The sequence below is a fragment of the Ochlerotatus camptorhynchus genome, unplaced genomic scaffold (genome assembly GCF_037179485.1).
Source record: "Ochlerotatus camptorhynchus isolate MF236.1 unplaced genomic scaffold, CSIRO-AGI_Acam_v1.1 ptg000319l, whole genome shotgun sequence".
In the NCBI taxonomy this organism is placed as follows: Eukaryota; Metazoa; Arthropoda; class Insecta; order Diptera; family Culicidae; genus Ochlerotatus; species Ochlerotatus camptorhynchus.
The window spans coordinates 1,403,723-1,420,181 of NW_027040807.1; the positions used below are offsets into that span (position 1 = coordinate 1,403,723).

A 16,459-nucleotide genomic window follows, 5' to 3' on the forward strand; every position below is an offset into this window, starting at 1 on the left:
ATAAATTGTTGAAAAAAGAGTTCAAAATAATGAGATAAGAGCATTACTATGGATGATACATGTAGGAAATTTGTCGAATAAAGTTATGTTATGTTAATTTTCATTGAAAGATAATTAAAATGAGTTTTTTGATGCACCGATATTATTTAGGTTATGTTTTGTATCATTGCAGATTCCTATCCCGACATCGACGTCCAAGTCAGTCTGCTGGATATACTGAATGATGTTGGTGACTTCGTGCTAGCAGATTTAGAGACCTAGCATACAGTGTTGCCTGTATTCCAGATTTATCTGGATTTTCCAGATTTTTAGTCGTCTTGCCAGATACACAGACAGACCACATATATTCCCAGATTTTTTAAATATGTTAAAGATTTTCCCAGATTTTTTAAACATGTTACCTTAAAAATATCACTGCAATGTATTAATCATCTAATCAAAAACTAAAAAGCCAAACTTACTACTTTAATTATTAAAGTTCATCATCGTTGGAAATTATTGAAATTTAAGGTAATTCTGAACATAGTTCACAGTGAAGTGTAGCGTGAATTCCTTGTGAAATCAAACGAGAATTTCAAGCTTATTCTGAGTAGGGTTGCATCCATCTTTGTCTAGTGTTAAATATTCAGTCTGTGCAACCTCTGGTTGAAGACGGTGTGAATTGTCTTGTCAACTCTGATGACAATTGCATGGAGATTTTGTGAATAAAGGAAATACAATCCCGAAGAGAAATCATAGAAAATTTTTATGATGAAACGCAAGGAGTATGCTGATACGAATCGTGAGAATAATTTCAATGGAATTCTGTTCAATGTTTCTATGGATGATTCATTTTGATATAATTTTAAAACAGTTAATCGGAATTATGCGCAATTTCTGAGAAACTTTCAAAACCATCTTGGCAAAGTACTTGAGGAATTAGAAAATACTGAAGAGGATTTCAAAACAATTCTAACCTTACCTACAAAGCAGTTCAAAAGGAATTATCGGATGAGTCTGAGAAGAGCGTGACGGTCATTCTGAAGAGTGTACCAAGGAAATTATGAAGAATATTTAAGAATTTATAAAAAATTACAAGAGGGTAATGCTAGGAACTCTTAGAATGTTACTGGAAAAGTTTGGATATTGGGCCTTATTACGGGTGTCACAATCACGGTTCTTAAATTGATACTCATAATAAGAGCCGTGATTGCCGTACAAATCAAATGGGAATCACTTCACCGTGACGACAAGTGACAAGTTTTCACCGTGAAGTGACATCCGTAATAAGCCCCATTATCAAGATTATTTTAGGGGAATATAGAAAAGAAGTATGATGGAATTTTAGAATGATTCAAATGGAACTAAAAAAAAGGGCGAACCCTGTGAAGAGTTCCAAGTAAATTCAGAATAACCCAAAATTTAATGATCTGGGCCCCAGGAAAAATATAATCATTTCAAGATCCTGAGACATCAAAATTGAAGCTATCAGACTTTCATTTTAGTAATTTGGCATAAAATTATTCGTAATGGTCATGCGAATAGTGGAGTTACCCGTAGTTTAGGTAAACTGTGTGTGTTAGACTTTGTTCCACAGCCAGGTGAATTTTGCTTCAACATAAAATTGCCTACTGGTCTACTGGGTTTTGTGTGTTGTATGATGTCAAGAATTGAATTGTAAATCTGATCAACCTTAGGGTAATAAAGGGTGTCCACGATGAAATTGCCACACTATGAAATTGCTCTAACTTTTTAACCGTTGGGTAGAATTTAATGAAAATTTGGGTGGATTTAGTTCATAGTGCATTATTTACATCCTGCAAGTTTTAAAGTCCTGTGATCAAAACTCGCGGAAATGGAGTCGAAAGAACAGCTCGTGCGTGATAAAATCTTGCGCATTCATCACGAGAACAAGGATCTCTCGCATCGTTCCATCGCTAAAACGTTGGGAATCGCGAATTCCACGGTGTCGCGAGTGATTAAGCGGTTCGAGGAACGGTTGACCACCGATCGAAAGCCCAGAAGTGAAGGAAAAAGTATTCCGTACAACACCAAAAATCATAACCGCGTAGTTGGGGCCTTCAACCGAAATCCGAACGCCTCCGTTAGGGATGTGGCTAACAAGCTGCACCTAAGCCGAAGTTTTGTCCAGAAGGCCAAAACTAAGGCTGGGCTTCGAACGTTCAAGGTACAAAAGGCCCCTAATCGCGACGAGAAGCAGAACAAGTCCGCCAAAACCCGTGCCAGGAAGTTGTACCTCAACATGCTGACAAAAGTTGAATGCTGCATCATGGACGACGAAACATATGTGAAGGCCGACTTCAAACAGATCCCCGGCAACCTGTTTTTCACGGTCAAGGATAAGTTCAGCGTTCCGGAGCATGTCCGCACTCAGAAGATGTCCAAATTTGCGAAGAAATTCCTGGTTTGGCAAGTCATCTGCACGTGCGGGAAGCGGAGTGCACCTTTCGTGACCCAGGACACAATGAACGGACAGGTGTACATAAAAGAGTACCTCTGGCTGCTTCCTCTCCTGAAGGCCCACAACGTCCCAACAATCTTCTGGCCGGATTTGGCCTCATGCCACTACTCCAAGGACGTGCTGAAGTGGTATGCGGACAATAAGATCAATTTCGTGCCGAAAATGTTCAACCCTCCCAACACTCCGGAGCTCCGCCCCATCGAGAAGTACTGGGCGATTATGAAGCAGCACCTTCTTAAACGACCTAAGGTAGTGAAGACAGTCGAGGAACTGAAGAAAGTATGGGTTTACATGCAAAAAACGGTTGATTCACAGGTTGTGCAGAATCTTATGGCCGGGGTTAAGGCCAAGGTGCGGGCATTTGCGTATGGACTGTAAATAAAATACGAGTAAAATGGTAAAATGAAGTTTAATAGTTATTTCTCAATCCCTGAAAATTTGATGGCAATCGGATGAAAACTCGAATTTTGCGAATCAATTTTGTGTGTGGCAATTTCATCGTGGACACCCTTTATTAGAATTATTTAGAACTAATAAAATCTTTAAATTCTGGTACTGCATCAAACAGTACACACTTAATCTAGCTCGGTAAAATCTCCAACAGCCGATTACCTCGGCATTTAGTTTTGCTGATATCTCTGCAAAATATCTGTTTGTTCATAGGAAAATCCACTAACCCCTCATTTTATCTGTCAAACTTTCATAGTGAATCAAAACAAACATTGTGTAGTGATAGAATTTCGACTAGAATTGGGTACGTTAATCGATTTGCTTGGGACCAATAGGCTTGTCAAGTAGTGAGCCAATTTAAAATCGATAGTTTCGTATTGATTGTTGATAGGACAGCCGTAGACGGTCCATGGAGATTAACATGAACTGGTCCAGACTCTTTAAGAGTTTATTTGAAATACCCCTACTTCACTTCTGATAAAGTTTCAACGTTCAACGATTGACCATTCATGACATTAGTAGCGATTCAGAAGCGAGAAATTAGTTCTTGAGCACTGCAGTTTACTGGTTGTCAAAAGGACCCGGTGCCAATTATAAGGACTTGCTCAATATTGAATGTTTGATTCGCGGCTGAGCAGGTTTCGGTCCTGCATGACGACACTAAGGCAAATTTTTGATTATTATCCTGCAAATGAAATGCCGAGCTAGTTAGCGGTGGCATTCTTTTTTGCTCCTCAGTGCTTATGCGGTTCTTAATCGGATTCTTATCAGCTTCTTAAAATTTTAACTTGTTTAGTAAGAAACTGACTGTGCAAAAACCATTTGGTGTTTGTATGGAAATTACTATCGGAAATCCAAATTTTTCGTTCTTTGCCGTCTACCCTTTTTTATATTGGAGAGAAAGTTCGATAACTATTCTTATTAGGGAAGGTCCATCAATTATGTCACGAAAATTTGGCAAATTTTCAATCCCCCTCCCCCCTTTGTCACATTTTTTGTATAGACCTTAAAATTTGTATGGCACGTCACAGTTTCCAAAACTCCCTCCCCCTAAAAATACGACATAATTAATGGACGATCCCTTATTAAATAATTAATAAGTTTTTTTGTTGTTCGACTAAAAATCGATCTTCAGCAAAGTTGCAGCTGAGAAAATTTCATACAAGCAAGGCTATATTTTTTTTAGATAGGAGAGGCTGCGAGGAAATGGCCTTGCAAGGTTTGTCTACAAAATGGAGTTGAGGCCTTTTCAATTGTTGGTATTGACATATGACCCGATTTGGAACCGTTGATGCACTGGGGAGCAACCATTTCAAATTTGGCATCAGTCTAGTAGTCATCGTCTTTTAAATGGCATAGCTTTGTACCTAGTGAACAGTGTGTGCACAAATCTCGATTAATTTTTCGAAGGGACGTATCAGCTTTTGTAAACAATGTATTTGATCGTCAATTTGGCGTAACTAGTAGCTCGCTCACGCATGCTAACACAACCATCAGATAGGGAAAAAATTCTCCTACCTGCTAGTGGTGTTAGTAAGCGTGTGCGAGCTACCTGTTACGCCAAATCGACAATCAAATGTAATGTTTACAAAAACTGATACGTCTCTTCGAAAAAGTAAACGAGAAATTATTTAAAACAATAGCGGGAGGAAGGTGACCTGAAATGCAATTTGCTGTGTTATGAAATTTGTGAACAAACAGAATGTTATAACTTGATTTACATTTGAAGCTTGTACAAGCCCCACTAGAGACTCACTGGAAATGCACATGTACGTACCACAAAAGAAGGTCGCGAAAAAGAACTTGTTCATTTCGTAATAAAACAAATTTGCAGTTTATCTATTTCGCAATTCGTGTTCAAATGCAGGTAAGTCATTTCAAACTAGTGCGGTGCCAGTAAATTGAAAACCATCTAAGGTATAACTTATCAAGTGGCGCTTTGTAATAGTGAATCAGCGAACAATGATTGCTCGGTTAATTATCCTAACAACAATCTGGTGTATTGTTAATCTTCCTGTTTCGTCGGATGCAAATCTGTTTATAGATGCGCAAAAAGCTGTGATCGCTCGCGAGGAAGCCCTTCTGAAACAGGCGCATCATGCGGTCAAAGACAGGATCGACGAAGCATTCGATTCTGCACACAAAACACTGTTGAATGTGGTTCAACAGATGCATTACTACATAACGTATCCACTTCGAGCTGGTAATGGAATGATAGAACAATCAAGAAGCATGTTGAGCAATGCCACATCGTCATTGTCTGGATACTTGCCATTTTTCGGAAGCCAAACAATCGAAACCGCAACAGTGACCCCAAATGGTATCCGAACAACGGACGAAACATCATTAAGTGACAGGATGCAAATGATGCGGGAACAAATTTCCAAACTGTCTGGTGTGCGAGTTGTATTCAATACGGAGCCGGAAGTGTCATCAGATGGACCGTTGATGCAGTAAGAAATTGCTACTTTATTGCATTAGTAATATCATACCTAATGTGAATGTTGCTTTCAGGATCGGGATCGATGGCCAAGATGGAAGCTCAAGTCGATAGATGATAAAGCATACATGTGCTGTGTGAAATGTCATTTAATACTAACAATAAGAAGTGCAATAATTTATGTTAGCATGCATTAACAAAATTTATCTTTGAATAAAGAGAACACAGAACACTCTACTCTGCTTGTATATTTTTTACTGATTATTACGATGCGGGTTTTATTAATTAGGAGTGATGGATTTCTGAAGCTATGGCCGGCTATGTATTACGGCAAAATACGCCACGAGGGTGGGGAGGGAGATGTTCTTGGCCCACCGAAGCCAAAGAAGCCGCTTACGACGGTAACTCCTTTTGTGATAGTAACTGCCTGAAAATCAAAGATTTTTTCTGCGAAAGATAAAAAAAATGCTTCGAGGAAATAATCTACATACCTACATATATGTGCTTACATCACCCAGCAGTATCACGAACCAATTGTTCATGCGATCAATAATATATTAAAAACCTTTCAGATCCATTAGTAGAATGCGAAAGAACTGAGTTATAATAACATCAATGACTGGCCTCTTTCACGTGTCGGTGTATTTCTATCACATTATAAGGTAAACTGGGGGAATTGGGACTAGGGGGTAAGTGAAATCATTGGCTTGTGTGACTTTCTAATGTAAAACAAATCTTCAATTCTAATCATAATAAATAATTATACTATTTCCGTTGGAAAACTGAACAGAATAAAACCATAGAGGTAACTCTAAGACTAGAAGGTCCCGAAGAAACGTGCTCAACTTTTTGGCTCAGCTCTAGTACTCTCTTCGGACCCAAGCTAATCGATGCACCCCTCGAAACATAGGAAATTCCATTTTATCTGTAAAACTTTCATAGCGAATCAAAACAAACAAACAAATAGTGTAGTACTAGAATTTCGACTGGAATGGAGTACATTAATCGATTTGCTTGGAACCAATAGGCTAGTCAAGTAATTAATTAATTAATTTATCTTTATAAGGAAGGCTTTCAGCCTTGGGCTGGTTCACCTCTGCTAGTCAAGTAGTGACCCAATTTAAAATCGTTAGTTTCGAATTGATTGCTGATAAAACTCTTTTGAATGCTAAAAAAAAATTTATGCAACTCGTAGCAAAATTCGATTTTTTCAACACGTTATCATCCAATTGGGCAAGCCTACTGATCGTCTTTTTGCGACTTGTTGCATAAAAAGCTATTTCAAATAATACCTTAATGCTTTTTAAGATTTCTCTCCTCACCGTGCAAAATTTTGAAACCATCATCATTTGTTTTATTTCTCCTTTTAGCCAATTACTGTTCAATTATTTTCAGGATTATCGGATTATTTTCGAAACTGCATAAGTTACTGAAGTTACCCATACATTATTATCGATTATTTTGATTACTTTTTGACTACCCAGTTAAAGGATCATTCCGAAAAAAATCCAGTAATCTGTGATTATCGGTCAGCTTCTAAGCTTGGTAGAAACCCCTCGTGTTAATTCGATCCAACTTCCCTTAGTGTACCTTATAACGTTTTCTTTTTTTTTGCATCATTTTCAAATCATTTGTTGCGCAACTTATATGGAATCTACACTCTTCACATTACATATACATACAGGTTAGAATCCCCAAACAGACCAAATCATTGATACCTAACTTTGGCTGTTGTATTTTTGGGGATTTCCTCCTCTGCTATTCTCCGACACTGCCGATGAGCCCATCATGATTAGGCGTTTTTTGTATCAGGTTTTGCGAGCTTTGATTGCCCTGCTGTTGAGCATTTTGCTCGAATACGAAGAAAACAAAAACATACGATTTGGCTCGAACGTTCTTTCTTTCTGCTTACCATCTTCCATGTATACAGACCGGTATTTATATTGGACGGATATAAATCGCAACCGGCTGAGCCGGTTTGCCGGCTAAGATTTGATCCGGTCTACACGCTCGAGCGTAATTTACGTTTACGCTTCGCACTTGACCGTTTGATAGGCTAAGGTAAGGTAAAATGGAGTCAAAGCAACGAAAAAAAAAATAAGGGCTTAAAATAAATAGTAAAAGCTTTGAAAATTGTGTCATCTATATGAGAACGGTCTAACGTCTATCAATTGACGAGCTGATAGCATGTCTGGGTCAAGGAAGTATGAATGCTGCAAATAACGAGTCAGTTGATTGTACAAGTAAGCTATGAAACCGAGGCAAAGCTCAACGATAATGTCGGTAGAAACAAAAATAATCTGTGTTGCATTTTGATTGTTGGTGAATAATGATACTTCATTCAACACAGTAACGAAACGGAGTAAAGATGATATTTTTAATGGCAGTCGCTCAACAACAAACGCTCACTAAAAGAAGGGAAAACTCCCATACACAGCAAAAAATGAAGGTTGATATCACATCAAAGTGGATGCAATTCAATCGTGTTGAAAATATGGTGTAATATTACTTGCCAAAAAGGACAAAATTATCATTAATACAGTGCATGAACTGACATTACGCTGTTGTATTTTTTTTATCCTAGAAGGCGTTGACGTACATCGTGTGAATTACATTAAGGATCTGGGAGTCATCTTAGATTGTCAACTCACATACAGCCAGCATATCTCGTACGCGATCGACAAGGCATCCAGAACACTCGGCTTCATTTCCAGGAGAGCTAAAAGTTTCACGGATACTGTTTGAAGTCGCTTTACTGCTCCCTTGTCCGGTCGGTGTTTGAATACTGCTGCCCTGTATGGAATCCCAATTACCAAAACAGTGTACCAAGAGTAGAGTTTATTCAACGATGAATCATCTGGTTTGCCCTTCGACGATTGCCTTGGAGGGATCCTCATCGCCTTGCAAGCTAAGAAAGTCGATGCCAGTTAATTCATCTGGATCCTTTGTGGAGTCAAACAGATACGACAAGGGCCCTGTTTGTGGCAGACATTCTACAGGGCAGAATCGATTGTCCTTCTATTCTACAACAAATTGACGTTTACGTTCAACCACGAGCACTTTTCGTAGTACAAACTATAGTTCGTATGGTGCTATCAATGAGCTACAAAGGGTTTTCAATCGTGTTGCTTCCGTATTTGATTTTCACTTGGCACGCGAGACGCTGCGTCAGATTTTCCGTGATATATTTTTAAGAATTAGGAATTAAGTTGGACTTCACGATCTTTGCAGCTTGTTACTTCTTGACTATATCGTATTTCCTAGTATTGCTTAATCCATCATTAAGACTAAACCCAGTTTGTTGATGTAGAACCAAATAAACAAATATTAACAAATAAGCACAAAAGCTCTATTTTTTATATGTTATATATAGAAATATTTGATGTTATTTCTTAATCTACCCTCTTGGCCGACACTCACTCACCTGAGACGTTTGGAGCGTTATAAAAACGTTTTAAAGCAGTTTTCGACAATTCGATCGATTGGAATGGATAGAGTAGTAGGCAGCAGATGAATGTAAACAAAAAACATGGCGCGCTACGTCGAGAAAAAGCCCACAGAAACACGGACGCTTCGAGAATACGTAAATATCCCTGAAAGTTCAATTCCCGATCGAGGCGAGGATTTTTTAAAGTTGGACATTTTTTCGACTTCTCTGGAAGTATACTAAAATAACACAAAATTAAGAACAGGCATGAAATCCATTAGAAACGTAATGAACTAGGAAAAAGAAAAAAAAAAACATTTACTTCCAAGATGGGTCAATCAACAAAGCAAATATCCACTTAAACAGTGCATACAATAGCAACATACGAGTAAGATGCTAATAAAATTTACATTTAGGGTAGAATGGTGCAAAATGCACCGTTTAAGCAAAATCGTCAATTACTGGCATATGGACGCTAAAAGCAAGAAGAAAGTAATGGCGTATGGTTCATTAACACGTTTTCTACGAAGATCGAGTGATTTAGAACTACAAAAGGATGATTTTTCATGACTTTTAAAGTATTTTATAAATTGGTTCCAAGATAATAGCAGGACAAAACGCCTGATTCATGGTGCAATATGCACCACAATATTCTGGCAGAACGCACGACAACAATGGCCAAAACGCACCACAACATTGGGGTAAAATGCACCCAACCATAATCCCTGCAAGAAGATAATGCAAAGGGATGCTTTATTTCAAATGATTATTCCTTTATGTTAAACACATCAGAAATAAGGTCTCAAAATCTCAATAGAATGTTAAACTGTGATTCATCAAGTAAAATATATGAACAATATAAGAACAGTGAATTCGTTCAATTTTTTTGTGATATATGCTGTTAAAAGCTTAACATTTAACCACAGACAAACAGACATAACGCTCGAAATTTGTTCATCGAACAAGCATTTAACGGACAATTTAAAAGTATCGTAGTTGGTAGTACCGCCATCTGTGGCGCGCACACTATCGCCATCGTTTATACACTATCCCCATCTGTTCAGCGTAGTGCCCACGACAGTGTACTCAACAGATGGCGCTAATGTTTTAACGACGATGTTTGTCTGTGATTCAACCATGATTTTAACAACTGTTTCATGTTTTGCACAAAATGATATTTTTAAAGGAATCAGTAGGTCAATATATGATTTTATGATCAAGAATTATTTGTGAAACCTCCAGTTGAAAACAAACACAAACCGTTATTCGGAAAATGCATCTGATGAAAAGTTATTGCTGTTTTTATATAAGTGGGCATTTTACCCCAGGGGTGCATTATGGGCTTACAGACCGTCACAGTGAATCACTACTGGTTTTTAAAAACCAAAACAACCAAAAAGCACTTCCAAGAGCGCCATATCGAGTGACAACATAATATTTGCTCGCTGAAACGATCAGTACGCAGCAAACAAGTTAGCCTAGGGAGGTTTGGGATGCTTTTGGGGTCTGGAGGTTATCGTTCAGTCCGATGGGTCTATTTGTAAACAAAACGGGTTCCACTCAGCTTGCGCATTAGGAGTAAATAAATGATGGCAGTCAAAACAAGCTAAAACCAACTTATTATGATAACGTCGGGGGACCACATGGACATCATCCGGTCGTCCGGACGGATGGATCGAGACAGAGACATAAATTGGGCAACGGTGATTTTTTTTGCTATAGGTAGGTATTGCATATTTATTGAGATGTTCTTTCTTTCTTTCTTTCTTTCTTCTGCACAGACTGGTCGGTCATTAGTGAAATGAAATGGAATCCGTAGGATGGTCAAAAGTAAGAAGGAAAAAAACACATTCGGTAAGGTGGTATAAAAGCTGCGGGTAAACATAACAGCAGCATCAGTTCTCATCTAAATTTCAAACAATACGATAAGTCGGTTGGAAGGTTTTTATTAAATAATTTGTGAAGTGAAACCATAATCTGACATAAGATGGCCAAGTTTATTATGGTAGGATATTTGAATTGTGAAATAATCTTGAAAAATGTAGAATTTTTTCATTTGCAAAGGTGGTGAAACTTGTGGATTACCTGTGGTTAAAATATTTTTTTGAAATTTGTGTTAATACTTAATTAAAATTTCCATTTATTAATGGTGGTAAGCTTCAACCGGTATTATGCTTGGATTAAATCCCGATCAAAAATGTCCGGCTGCGTTTATGTCGACATCAGAGTTAATCAACGCGATTTTAAGCAATTTTTTTGCAGATGATCCAAACAGGGACGGTATTAAAAGTAAATCCGAGTTGGAGCTTACCGCCATAAGTATATATCCCCGCGGTGATGTCCTGAGAATATTATATTTTACGTCGTTAAATTTGGGCTTAGCTTAGAAACAGAACGCCAAAACCGAAGACATGTTGATTTCAACCTGTATGTGGGGTTCAACAGCTGAAGTATATCCTTGATCCAGCTACGATCTATGATGAGAAGATCTAAATTCAATTTCCAATCATAGAGCACATCTGATCATTTTAAATCTTTGTTAATTATTTTCGATTTGCACGTACAGATACATGACAGTTTTATTCTGCACTATTCACACTAATCTGTAAAACTTGGATGATGACAATTTGCTACAAATTATAATAATTCAACACGTTATCGTATTTGCATTACAGCTCCTCGCCCTGCTGGTTGCCGTTGTAGCCATGGCTAGCGCGCAACACGGACACGGCCAGCAAGGACACAACCATCAAGAACACGGCAAGCAAGGACACAACCATCAAGAACACGGCCAGCAAGGACACGGTGGCAGCTTTAAGCACGGTCAGCAAGGACATGGTGGCGGCTTTGAGCATGGCCAGCAAGGACACGGACAAGCTTATGGAGGTAGGGTTGATAGAAATTTAAATTTGATTAGCTCATTGTAAGCTAATTGGTATCATTCATTGATTTAGGCGGTGGACACGAAGGACACAACCATGGATTCGGTGGTCATGGACAAGGTCATGAACACGGACGGGGAAAGTACTAGAGAAGTATACATATTTGAATAAGGTTAAATAAATGTAAATTAAAACCAAGCAATAGTAAAAATAATTCGAGAGAAGTCCAAACCAAACACCAACTCTGTGATCCAAGGTCATCGAGTTGATAACGTGTACCGATCGAACCGAACATTTGATCACCAGCAATCGGAATTGTTTTCGTTAGTACCAATAACACGCGCGATCATACGCTTCTATAGATTAAATTACCCTTGCGGTCGGTTTCGTTTGGTCCACCGAACAGATGAGCTTATTCCACCGTTTGTTTGGCATTTTGTCTGTTATGTGATCAATGAGAATTAAAAACACATCATTATCAGCAGTCTTAAATGACACATGCTGTTAAATCTTCCTTATTCGTCGATCAATATTGTTGTTGAATACGAAATGAGTTGCTTTGGACTGCCTATGATTAAGGTGGGAACAGTATGTCGAATACTGCATAAGGTTACTTTATTTAGGAAAACAAGTATTTGCAATCTAATTGGGCACCCTGCAGTTTGATCCATAACCCCAAAATATAAGCCAGTGCAAAATATGATAAAGATTGATGAATGTTTAGGGGTCGCACAAATGGTATGAAATATGTATGAAGATTACGGAAAATTACTATGGAAGATTGTCGAATACTATCGCTCTATCTTTGGTTCAAGTGGTCTGAATGCCGTCAACATTGAATATGTGGTTGCCATGACAGCGATTAACAAGCCTGCCGTTGTTGTGATAAATTGGTTGTTGCCAGGCACATATTTTACTATCAATTTACCCTGTTTTATCTAGAGTCGGTGTATAATGAGTCACGCCAAGAGAAAAACAGTTGAACTCGCATCACGGTTTTCGAAAGATTCCCTTTCTTTTCACTTGGCAACAGAGGACTGCTACATCAACTTCAAATGACTTCTAGCGAGCAAAAAAAAGTAGCGCCTGTTGTAAATCATTATATCAGTGATTTTGTCCAATCATCTTAACAAAAAATAGTAGAAATTCTCATTACTGATCGTTACCAAACGTATCATATGACGATTCAATGTTCACTGCGTGTATATGATCATTTCTTCGATCATATTTTATATTTTATTGCAATACCTTTCGTGGACCTTTCATAGCATCGTAATGTTTGTTTACTTTGCACGATAGGTAGCCGGTTTGACAGTTCAATAGGTAGACTTGGCTTCACTCTTGGCGTGACTCATTATACACCGACTCTAGTTTTATCATATCTCACTTCCATGTCATATCTTACAAAGAATGATAATAGGTACATTATGGTGATTCAAAGTATCGATTTTGCTCCACCAAGCTCAATCGATTCTAAATCAGTTTCTGATGAATGAATGAACTCATGAACCGAGGAGAAAATCCCGGCGGTGCCGACTGGGATTAAATCCAGGCCTTTTGGGGTGAGAGGCAATCACATTTCTTATCATGGTGAATCCTAATCATACGAAAAACTCTAACAAAACTTCGCTCCCGTAATCTTTGTGGGGATGCAGGCGTACACTCGGTCTCCAGTACAGCAACGATCACGCCCTAACATTACCTTCCCATTCCCACCTGATTGCAAAGACGTAGCCAGTGCCTTTATAGAACCTTAAATATTTGGAATCATTGAAAATTGTACACAGTGAGAATGAACGGCCACTCCCAGTCGTTTGATTCTTTGTGCATTTTTACTGGTTTGGATAAATCACCGAGTAGAAACCATTGATATGTGCAGTCAGTCTAAACTAAGCTAAGTTAAGCTAAAATTTGGTAGCGATCTCATATTACACTGACCCTTAGAAAATTATATGGGTATTACTAAAGGAAAAGTATAAATATTCAGAGGGAGAGATGGAGAAAACAAAATAAAATTCGGCAGCACGGTTTTGTATGTAAATTATCTGGCAGCCCTGGCTAGAAGTTGGCATTTCACATGACTTTTCTTTTAGTGTCGATGTACGTGCAAAATAATAATTAAGTGCATCGCAATATTTTGCACTTTTCTTGATGCCATGAATTAACCAACAAAGGTCAATTATGTAATCAATAGAGCTAGAATATTATTTTTAAATCTTAAAACGTAAAATAAAAGCGATTGATTTTCTATTCCAATTCAATACAGGTAACAATCAATACGAAACTAACGATTTTAAATTGGCTCACCACTTTAGTAGCCTATTGGTCCCAAGCAAACGATTAACGTACCCTATTCTAGTTGAAATTCTATTACTACACTATGTTTGTTTTGATTCGCTATGAAAGTTTGACAGATAACATCACGGGTGTGTGGATTCATGCAGAACATGCAGGGGTGAGTGAAATAGCTTGGGACTGCTTGGGACCGTTGTTCTGGTACTGAGTGATTTTCATCGGGACCTACTAGTCTTAGAGTTACCTCTATGGGTATACCTCGATATAACGTAACTGCTCCTTTTGACTATCATCAGATATTTCTCACAAATAACAACCCAATCATACAATCTTATAGTACGTTCAGAATATAGAGTTATAACATGCTATAGCGCTATCTTGATGGTGGTTTCTGTGTTACAATTATTTGACAACCGTTATAACAAGTTATAACTGCTCAGTCTGGAAAGCGCTTTAGATTTACCTCTATGCTATTACCATAGAGGTAACTCTAAGACTAGAAACGTGCTCAACTTTTTGGCTCAGCTCTGGTACTCTCTTCGGTCCCAAGCTTATCGATGCACCTCTCGAAACATAGGAAAATCCACGAACCCCTCATTTTATCTGTCAAACTTTCATAGCGAATCAAAACAAATATTGCATAGTACATGTTTGCATGTTTGGGACCAATAGGCTAGTCAAGTAGCGAGCCAAATTAAAATCGTTAGTTTCGTATTGATCCTTGCTATTACCAACAATCAATATGAAACTAATGATTTAAATTGGCTCACCACTTGACTAGCCAATTGGTCCCAAGCAAACGATTAACGTATCCCATTTTAGTCGAAATTCTAGTACTACACAATGTTTGTTTTGATTCGCTATGAAAGTTTGACAGATAAAATGAGGGGTTATTGGTTTTTCCTATGTTTCGAGGGGTGAATCGATTAGCTTGGGACCGAAGAGAGTACCAGAGCTGAGCCAAAAAGTTGAGCACGTTATTTCGGGACCTTCTAGTCTTAGAGTTACCTCTATGCTATTACTGTCAATCAATATTATTAAGTAAAATTTAGCGTCATTATTTCCTTTTGATAGGGGAAATGATGGTGTTGGTCTGTAAAATTTGATTTCTACTGTAGTCAGTGAAATATTTCCAATGCACAATTTCGTTTCGTTTTCCGCTTCCATCTGGCAGCCTAGTTGATTTTTCTTGTTTATATTTTTGCCTTTGTTCTGTACATAATATGTACAGAACAAAAGGAATGATGATATTGTTATCTCGCACAATATACAAGTAGGAAGCCGATCGAAAGTGAAAGTTGTTTGTTGACTGGTCCCCAAAAAAAGCGCATTTTTCCGAATTTTCATCCGGTATATTACTCGCAGCCGGTTAGTATTCGGTCGTGTTCGTTCTGGTACTGCTGCAACCGTAATTCCTCTATGGTAGTACCTTGTGCTACGATAAGAATTATTCTCTGCTGCCGCTGCCTGTGAAACCCGGCCTCGCATAATTGCCAGTGAAGACCATTCCGGAAACCTAGCCGGTGAGTCACCCGGTACCCATCCGATGCCTTTGACACCCTAATAAAAATACCATACCCAAATTATAACCCACATCGTATGGCTATTCCACAAATGGTTTGGATGATATCTTGAATACGTCGTTATGCAAAATAATCATACACATTTAATTAGGGCACTTCTGTACCTATTCAAGACCAACAATTGAAATGGCCTTAACTGCATTTTTTAAACAAACCGTTAACTCCATTTTTTAAACAAGGCCGTTTTCTCGCGAACCGAAGTCCGCAAAGGTAAACCAACATAATGAACAGGTAGGGGAAATTCTCCTCTACCCGATTGTGGTTTAGGTTTACGAATGAAGGTTTTGGTTCGCGAGAAAATGGCCTTACAAGGTTTGTTTACAAAATGGAGTTAAGGCCATTTCAATTGTTGGTCTTGTATTATCGTCCCCGCAAATGAAGTCCTTGAGCGCCGATTTTTTACATCGCTTTGCAAAAAATAATCACGCTATGACCTCATCTACCCCCTTACGTTAATAGTAAAGAGCCTAATTTTATAAAAAGGCAACATGTCAAAATTGGAACAATCGATTGTCTGTCAAAGTCATAGGAAAAGTCATTCCAATCGAGCAGAAGACCTTTTAAATGGATAAGATGTCGTCTCTTTATAAATTCAGGCTCTTTAGTTAATAGGTACCTAATGAAGTGCCGAAGCCATCATTTCTCCTATGGAATTTTTACCTGTCGCTGATCTGCACTTAATTTTTTAAACAAATTTACTTCGTCATTAGCGTCGATTGACACGTTAGTAATTGATTCTAATCATTGAACATTTGAATTTATTTCAACTAATTGCAATATGTAGGTGAGCTGGAAGAATGGGCTTTGGTCGTGCTCAAACGTTCCATCTGACTAGCAGACAACTTTTGTAATCGGTCATGATATACACAACACAGAGCAAAAGAGTTCTTCAGTACTGTTATTACAGCATTTTGATGAATA

The 16,459-nt window shown here is 38.1% G+C and overlaps 2 protein-coding genes across 2 annotated transcripts; both read left to right on the forward strand.

Annotated features, from left to right (window-relative positions):
• The first annotated feature begins 4,761 nt into the window (after positions 1-4,761).
• On the forward strand, positions 4,762-5,446 carry LOC135707810 (uncharacterized). Its single transcript, XM_065229707.1, has one exon. The coding sequence runs from the start codon at positions 4,874-4,876 to the stop codon at positions 5,366-5,368; it is 495 nt and encodes a 164-aa protein (XP_065085779.1). The 5' UTR covers positions 4,762-4,873; the 3' UTR covers positions 5,369-5,446.
• A 5,240-nt stretch (positions 5,447-10,686) lies between these two features.
• On the forward strand, positions 10,687-11,836 carry LOC135707811 (uncharacterized). Its single transcript, XM_065229708.1, has 4 exons — positions 10,687-10,783; positions 11,454-11,518; positions 11,564-11,664; positions 11,733-11,836. The coding sequence occupies exons 1-4, from the start codon at positions 10,766-10,768 to the stop codon at positions 11,807-11,809; spliced, it is 261 nt and encodes an 86-aa protein (XP_065085780.1). The 5' UTR covers positions 10,687-10,765; the 3' UTR covers positions 11,810-11,836.
• Positions 11,837-16,459: the final 4,623 nt, after the last annotated feature.